This window comes from Bison bison, unplaced genomic scaffold, assembly GCF_000754665.1.
Source record: "Bison bison bison isolate TAMUID 2011002044 unplaced genomic scaffold, Bison_UMD1.0 scf7180017864192, whole genome shotgun sequence".
Taxonomy (NCBI): Eukaryota; Metazoa; Chordata; class Mammalia; order Artiodactyla; family Bovidae; genus Bison; species Bison bison.
The window spans coordinates 3,914,707-3,923,000 of NW_011494764.1; the positions used below are offsets into that span (position 1 = coordinate 3,914,707).

Consider the following 8,294-nt stretch of genomic DNA (forward strand, 5'->3'; position numbering starts at 1 on the left):
GTGGCGCTGCAGGAGGCTGCGGCCCCACGAGAGAGGCCGGCCCTCCGCACTGCCTGCTCCCACGCCCCAGCTCACCTGCTCTCACACGCCTCCACGGCAGGGTCCCCGGCATCCACCGCCTGTAGAACCTTGTGCACATTCTCCTCCAGCCAGCTCATGGTGGCCGGCTCCTTCCAGAGGAAGTGTGACCTCCCCAGGTACAGGCTCACCAGCTGGCTCAGGGCGGGCGGCTGGCTGTGGGCAGCGGGGACTGTGAGACCCTGTGGGCCAGCTCCATGGGCCCACTGGTGCTCTGGGGGTCCCAGGCTGTTGGCAACCCCGAGCAGGAGGAGGCTGCCCCGAGGGGGCTGCTGTCCCGGGATGCGGCTCCCAGGGCGGGGCACCCAGGCATTTCCTTCTGTGCAGCGAGCACCCTTACTAAGAACAAGTTCCCCAATGACAACATAAACACTCGGAGAAAGTGTGCACCTGTGGACACAGACCTGAGGACCCGCCTTGGTGTACTGACCAGCCTTGAGGTGCCTGGCTCCCGTCATAGGTTTTCCTTCATTTATTATGAGAAGTTTTAAAAGGCAGCAGGTGGCAACACAGGCATCTGGACCACATGCACAGCTACAGCAACACTATGCTCGCCCAGCAGACACACTGCAGTGGCCCCAGGCTGACACCCAGGTGGTCGCTCCCCAGGCCCCAGGCACCTCCAGTCTGTACCTGATTTCAGCGTCGGGTCCGAAGAAGTGGTGCGTGGCCACGGTGGTGTCGGGGCGTACACTGCAGTACTCGAGCAGGGGCATGAGCACTGTGGGGGAGCAGGGCGGCACCCTGAGGGGCTGAGGCCGAGGAAACTCACCCAAGACTCCCGAGCACGTGTGCTGGACGCTGTCATCAGAGACCCTCCCCCAGCACTCTCCCTGGGACAGGCAACCATACAGCTGCCCACCTGCCCTATGGGGCTTCCCCATGAAGCGGGTGACCTCCCTGTGCAGGGGTCTCAATCGGGCAAGGTCAGCTCCCCTCAGACCCAGCCAGGCAGCCCCATGCGTGGATGGAGCCAGATCGAGATGAGCAGGAGGCCCCGAGCAACCAGGCCACCCGCAGGCAGGCTCGTACCGGGGAGGGAGCCCCTTGGGAACTACACACAGAACAGGACCGCAGCGCCACCAGGGCCTGATGGGGCGGCGGGCCCTCTTCCCATCCACGCAGCCAGACTTCAGGGGCCCATGGAAACCGGCAGGTCATCAGAGAAAACCAGGGCAACCCCGACCCCGAGCTCCTCACCCAGTGAGAACGGGGTCCTCAGGACAAGGACAGATACCCTGCTTCCCGTCACACCCAGCCTAGTGCCCTCTCCCTGGAAGCATACGCTTCAGGGGACAAGTTCTGCTAGAACTGTCAATATGTGAAGACGCGCTAAGCCCCGCAGATGCTCTGAGAGCACAGTTGGCTTTCAGATGCATCATCGGGAGCTGGGCCAGCATGGGACCCACTCATGCCTAGAGCTGCAGGGCACACCCACCTCCGGGGAACATGGTGAGCGCCTGCTGGATCCGGACACAGGCCTCCTCCCTCGCGGAGCTCATCTCCTGCTCGGAGAGGTCTGCCTGTTGGCTCAGCAGGAAATAGGCCAGCGGCACAGAGAAGGCAAAGTTTGGGAGCTGGGACAGGTTCCGATGGGCCTACAAGGGGAAGGAGAAGTTTGGGGCTTCAAGATGATACTAACGGGCACATGGCTTGCACGGGCAAGCTGTCCCTTCCTCTGTGCAGAAAGGCAAATAAAAGGACCCAGGTGTGGGGACAGAGGCAGGCCGGGTGAGTGAGGGAAGGCCAGATGCCCACCTTCCCAAGGCTCAGGGTCATCTGGGCAGTGGAATCGCCCCCCACCTCCACGGCTGCTGACGCCCGGCCCTCGCTGCCCTGCCTACGGGCACAGGGCAGAACACACACGATGTAAGATGCTCTGGGAGGATGAAGCCACGGTCTCACCCCAAACATTCAGGGGCAGCCCCTGCAGCTATGTTCCTGTGACCTCAGGAACTTGTGTGAACTAGACCCCATGGGTGGGGATCCTCGCCCAACTACACCACAGACCCAGAGTTCAAAGGGATCCATGTATTTAGCCTTCAATTATACACCGGCGTGTGCTATGAGGAAGTTCAGAGAGCAGCAACGGCGGTCACCTCCTGCCTCTACCCACTCCTGACTGGAGGTGTCCCCCGAGACAGCACCACCCAACAGGAGCACACCATCAGTATACAGTTTCTAGCAGCAAATTAAAAGAAAACGGGTGAAATTGATGCTAATACCTTACATGCAACCTAGTGCACCTAACACAGCAACGCTTGCGTGTGAAGCCACCCTGAAGGCCATCAGTGGGGCTGCTGGTGTCCTCACTCCCGCCCAGTCTCAGACCCCTCTGGCACCAACGTGTCCAGGGGTCTATGGCCATCCCCTCCCCCAGGCCTCCTCTGCGCTTGCACTCACCTGTAAGCAGGTGGCGAGGCAGAGAGGCAGGAGCACTAGGGTCTGCCCCAGAGTCTCCCTGGAGGCCCACCCTGCCTGGCCTGTGCGCATACCCACCTCCCACTCTTCGAACAGGCGGATCAAGTACTCGTAGCTCCGCGCTCGTAAGGCCAGGTGGTCGATCAGCAGCAGCATGCACAGGGGGTCCTCGTCCGGCTCCAGGCTTCCAGGGGGAGGCAGCATGGTGAGCAGGGCAGGCAGAGGGAGACAAAACCCAGAGTGGGCCAGCGCGGACGCCCACGGGCTGCAGCCCCAGGCTGGGGAGCAGCGGCAGCCCTACCTGAGGATGAGCTTGCAGTACTCCAGCGCCGTGCGTGGGCAGCCCCGCTTCTCCAGGAAGCTCATCTGCTTGTAGAGGGCCAGGTAGAAGCTCCTAGACCCAAGACAGTTCCTCGTGAACGAGCGCGGCAGCAGGCCACACCGCACGTCGCTCGGCGCCTCGTCCGACGCCGCGTCCACCCTCTGCCCGCGGGCTGCGCTGGCGTATCCCGTGTGGCCTAATCAGCGCCAACATTCGCCAGGGTCCTGTCTGCAGAGAAGGTGACTCTGCTTGTTGTCTGCAGTCACATGTGGGAGCACGGACAGAAAACCAAGCTGATGTGTTAGTGGAGACCTCCATCTTCTTAGGCTTTCTCTTAAAAATAAATCTTGTTTAAGGGAAGAGACTTAACACCTCCAACTGTAATCACCATCTTCATTTATCCTCCAATTTCAACTGTCACCACTGCTCTGTTAATGCCTGCTAATGCCAGGAACGTCAGTGTTTTCAGCATCTCAAAGAACTAAAGAGTTTCACTGGAGAGAGCTCATACAATTAAATGCAAGAGAGAAAGTTCAGGACTGGCCCGGTGCCCTGGGGCCCAGCACAGCCCCCAGCTCGGGGGACACAGCCCACGTGGGACACGACAGGAGGGTGGAGAGGGAGCCTGGGCTGTGGAGCCTGTCCACGTGTGCAGGGCCCTGAGGCGGAGGCCCAGGAGGGAGGCTGCGCTGCTGAGTGGGGGCTTCGGGGGAGGGGCATCTGCAGGAAGAGGGTCCCACATGCGTGTGTGACCAACCACCACACATGGACATGATGACTTCACTCGCAGTGCCAACATGCACGCCTGCCCATAGGCTTTCCAAAGGATCCTGAGTCCAGACACAAGAGGAAGTACAACTGCAGGTCCCATGTGGTGAAATGGCTGATGGTTTCCGTCCTATTGCACACAAGTGTCAACCCCAGGCCAGCCGGTCCTGTCCATCCCTGGGCCCAGCCCTCCTGCATCCAAGCTTTAGACACAGTGAGATACCCGAGGATCGCAGTGGTGCCCCCATAGACTGTCCAGCCCTCACGTCGTGACGCCTATGACCCCTGCAAGGGAACACAGAGGCCCACAAACCCCCGGGCGGTCGGCTCACCTGTTCTCAGGCCTGCGGTAGTCCAGCCGGCAGGTCCCACTGGTGAGGCTGAACAAGGGGTGGAAGGCACACTCCATGCTGTACAGCGCACGCTCTGCCGGCCAACACACAGCGGGCGTCAGTCACAAGGGAGTCGTGACTTGGCCACACCCCTCAAGAAACCCAGATGCCCCCAGGGGCCAACTCCCGGGAGCCAGGGTGGGAACCGGCTGGGAGAATGAATGAAGGGATGAAATGCTGACACAGGGCTCACACAGGTCAACCCTGAGGACATCGTGATAAATCAAAGAAGCCAGGCACACTGGTCGAGATTCCATTCACAGGACAGTTCAAAGACAGAGGGCGGACTGGTGGTTGCTGGGGCGGGGGAGGGGAAGTGACGGCTGACGGTCAAGGTCCTTTGACACCCCATGGGAATGATCTAGTATCAGCAGGGGTGTGGCTAAACAGCTGTGTGTACACTAGGTCCATAAAGCTGTATTTAGAGAGCGTCCCCGCCTATATGCAGGCAGGTGCTGGCTGCTGGCCGGCCTTACCCACGAGGTCGCGTGCCGTCTCCTGGTCCTCTTGAAAGCGGCATGCGTCACTGAGCTGCAGGAGCGAGTCCACGTGGTAGGGGCTTGACTGGAGCAGGACCTATGGGGGAGGGGGGATGCGTGCTGACAAGATGACACCCAGGCAGGCCCTGGGCCTCCGGACGCCCCCAGGACCACACCAGGGTACCAACGCACCACAATGTTATTGGGCTCCATGGACTCGACGGCGGCCAGGAACTTGTGCTGCGTCTGTTGGTACTCCTCGCTGTGCTCAAAGGCGAAGACCGAGCGGCCTTTCCTGGATTCCAACAGCCGCATCGACAGACCTGGGGTGGGGGTTGCCCACATCAGGATGCCCAGAGCCGACTGCCTGTGGCTCAGGCCACACCTCCGACGCCCCTTCTACCCTTTCTCCCCTGAGAAAGGTGGACAACAGGGGGACATGCAGAGCCCGCCCCGACCCCCCAACCTGGTCAGCCCTGGACAGGTTTGCTTAAAGTCAGAATCCAGATGCCACCCCCAAGGCGACAGGGACTGCTAACTCATGACACCCTCTGCTCCTATGCTGACGCTGGGTGCCAGGTCCAGGGTCTGAGAAGCCTGACAACTTCATCTCTTTCAGCACCTTCGTGAGACCCGTCAGGGTCGGAGGATGCCCTTAGCCACAGTCTCTGACAAAGTCTACTCCAGCCCAACAGGACCCCGTGGCACTGTGTCCTCTGCCTGCACTCAGGGGCCGCTGTTGCGAGCGTGGGAGGGAAGGGCCAGGGGGACGAGGTGTCCACCAGGCCCTCACTGGGCACAAGGGGCCTCGCAGGGCACCCCAGGCCCCAGGGCACCCCCATCCGTCACGCCACACAGCCAAGCCCCCAGCAGGGCACTGCTCCACATCCAAACCTTTCTGCTCTGCAGCTGTTCTATGAATTCTGTACACTTGTGAGTTTGCAACCGAACACAGAACAGCACAGCTAAAGAATGAACTTACTGGTTCCTGTGCGGCAGGACCCACAGCACAAAGGGAGAAGGTGGAGCAAAGCGGATTACCACACGGCTGAGAAGACAGACGGTGGTGGGGTCTGAGCCCAGATGCTGGAGCCCCTGGGAGCACATGCACACACAGAGCCTGGCGGCCCCCCTCCCTCACCTGGTTTGGTGTACCGGGGCCACGTACTCTTCGGGGTGGTCAGCCATGTACACTTGGGGTACACGCGCTGTCTCTGCCGCGGCCTGGGGAGAATGGACAGGGCATGGCTTTACTTCGGCAGGCAAGGACAGCATATAAACTGGACAACGGCCGTCAGGCTGCCAGATGGGACTGCAGACTGTGATCCGAGCAACCAAACCACACATGTAGAGGTAAGAAAAACAAGAAACTCAGGCTAGTGAAACAGCAGGAAAGGTAAAAAAAAGCAGCACAAGGTGGAACCTAACGTGAAGATGACAAGGAGAGAGGGAGCCTGCAACGAGTTGCAGATGTGCTGGCCTCCGTGGTCGACGACCCACTGAATAGGGTCCACCGACAAACCCCAGAGGGACGGGGCATCAGTGCCCAAACACCAGCACGCTTCTGGAGAGAGAAAACCTGCCACACAAACACCAGCACGAGTGGGCCGTGGCCCGGCTCCCTCCCCTAGCCCTCCCCCAATCTCTTAAAGGCCGGTGTTCTCTGCTGCGGTGTTCTCTGCTGCAGGCGCCAGGCCCTCCGCTCAGCCATGGTTACACCAAAGGCTTTCTCCTCTATGACGGAACTGAGCAGCAGTGGCCTAGTGGACTCGTCTATATTTCTCTGTATAATTCTTTGATTATTTGAATTATTTCATCAAGAAAAAAAAATAAGTAAGAATCTGGATTGGGTGAGGAACGGGATGAAAAAGTATGGCCCTTCTTCCAACACAGAAGTAAAAAACTGGGACTTCCCTGGTGGTCCAGTGGTTCAGGATCCGCCTTCCCTTTCAAACGCAGGGGATGCGTCTGATCCCTGGTCGGGGAACTAAGATCCCACATGTTGCAGGACAACCAGGCCTGCATGTCACAACTGCTGAGCTTCCCCGTTCTGGAGCCCATGGGCCACAACCAAAGATCCAGCATTCCACAACGAGGATCCTACACGCACAACTACGACCCAACGCGGCCAAATAAATTTTTTAAAATCCCACTTACTCCAAAAAAAAAAAAGTAAAAAACTACAGGAGAAAACACAACTCTTAAGAAAACAGCGGTCAAAACCTGGAGGAAACTGAAATGTGGGATGGTTCTGGGTGACTGGTAAGGTGTACAAAAAAGCATTAACCAGATGCTCAGAACTGTCCCGTCTAGGAATCCGAGGGAGGGTCCAACCCTGCAGGGGGCTGCCAGGCAGGAGAGGCTGCCCTGGGAGGTGGTGTGCCAAGCGGGGGGCAGACACCAGCAGCAGAGAAGGTGAGGCGCACAGGGCACCAGGAGGTCTCAAGATGGCCAGAGACGCATGGGGCCCGGGGCCCAGGAGAAACCACAGTTTCTCAGGGGAGCCTATACACAGGACTTAAGTGTTCAAAGGAGTAAATGGGATAAAAAGTACAATTTACCACTGAAAACATAAATGCAGAGCTATTAAATACTAGTATACTAACAACTGTAATTTGCACAGAAATACAATCAGGCAAACATGTAAAGATGCGGTACAGAACGACTGGGCAGATGGCCAACAGAGGACGCAAGGAAGCAGGGTGGAAGGTCGAGCCCAGGGGAGCCCAGGTGAAAAAGACAACGTTTTGAGCTAAAAACGTTCTTCCTTAATACTCCAAAAAGGAAGACAAAGTCAGAGACCTCTGTGTCCTGAATAACTGAACACCGAAACCAAAAGCAAATTATAAAGCAAACACAATGAGAAACTCAATGGCTCAGATTCCGTGCTTCCACTGCAGGGGTCATGGGTTCAATCCCTGGCTGGGGAACCAAGATCCCTCATGGTGAGCAACCAGGCCAAGAAAAACCAAACCAACAAATCTCAACACATAACTATTTTTCACCTTGTTATCACAACAGTCTTTAAAGCCTCCCACGCCTCCCATGGATCCGAGCAGGAAGCCACACCCAGATTGGGGGCGCGGGTTCAACTCTAAAGAGGGCAGTGGGTGGCACCCCCACGCCAAGTGCCAGAAGGGGCTACAGTCAAATACACCCCAGCACCTGTGCCCTGTTATACGGTGCCCAGAGCTCAGCCATGCAAACCAGGCACGTGAAAGACAGCAGCACTCGCGGGCCCAGGATGCACAGCAGACAGCCGGCCTGGAGCTGCTGGAGTAAGCGGCTGTTTTTCACAGAAGCATTGAGTCCTACAGTCAGAAACATGCACTTGAAAAGATAAAGCCTAGGGTGCTCAGGGCTGGTGTGCTGGGATGACCCACAGGGATGGGATGGGGAGGCAGATGGGAGGGGAGCTCAGGATGGGGAACACATGTACACCCATGGCTGATTCATGTCAGTGTATGGCAAAAACCACTACAATACTGTAAAGTAATTAGCCTCCAATTAAAATAAGTTCTTTTAAAAAAGAAAAAAAAAAAAGAAAAGATAAAGCCTGGGCTGAGGGAAAATTCCCTCAGTTGGGGCTGGGCCTGCAAGGGAGCACAGGGCAGAACAGCCCCTCCCACAGAGCCTGGGATCACAGTGCTCTGGGCACTCCCATGGCCTTGAAAACACGGCCGTGGCCACAGAACCCACTTCACAAAGATCAGACTTCTAAAAAAAAAAAAAAAAGATCAGACTTCTGTCAGAACCCGAACTCCAGGTTAGAGTTGCTCTCGACTGCAAAGCAAAAATGCACCTGGCTGAGATTTCAAGGCTGTGTAAAATTAG

The 8,294-nt window shown here is 57.6% G+C and overlaps 1 protein-coding gene across 1 annotated transcript in view; it reads right to left on the minus strand.

Moving 5' to 3' along the window:
* The window catches only part of TCF25 (transcription factor 25 (basic helix-loop-helix)), a 16,503-nt gene that overhangs the window by 2,119 nt on the left and 6,090 nt on the right, over positions 1-8,294 (minus strand). The window contains exons 5-13 of the mRNA XM_010843984.1: positions 5,602-5,684; positions 4,653-4,783; positions 4,458-4,557; positions 3,922-4,015; positions 2,801-2,893; positions 2,578-2,683; positions 1,517-1,676; positions 712-799; positions 75-234 (exon numbers count right to left, since the gene is read on the minus strand). Coding sequence (XP_010842286.1) covers positions 75-234; positions 712-799; positions 1,517-1,676; positions 2,578-2,683; positions 2,801-2,893; positions 3,922-4,015; positions 4,458-4,557; positions 4,653-4,783; positions 5,602-5,684 — 1,015 coding nt within the window. The remainder of the gene's footprint in view (positions 1-74; positions 235-711; positions 800-1,516; positions 1,677-2,577; positions 2,684-2,800; positions 2,894-3,921; positions 4,016-4,457; positions 4,558-4,652; positions 4,784-5,601; positions 5,685-8,294) is intronic.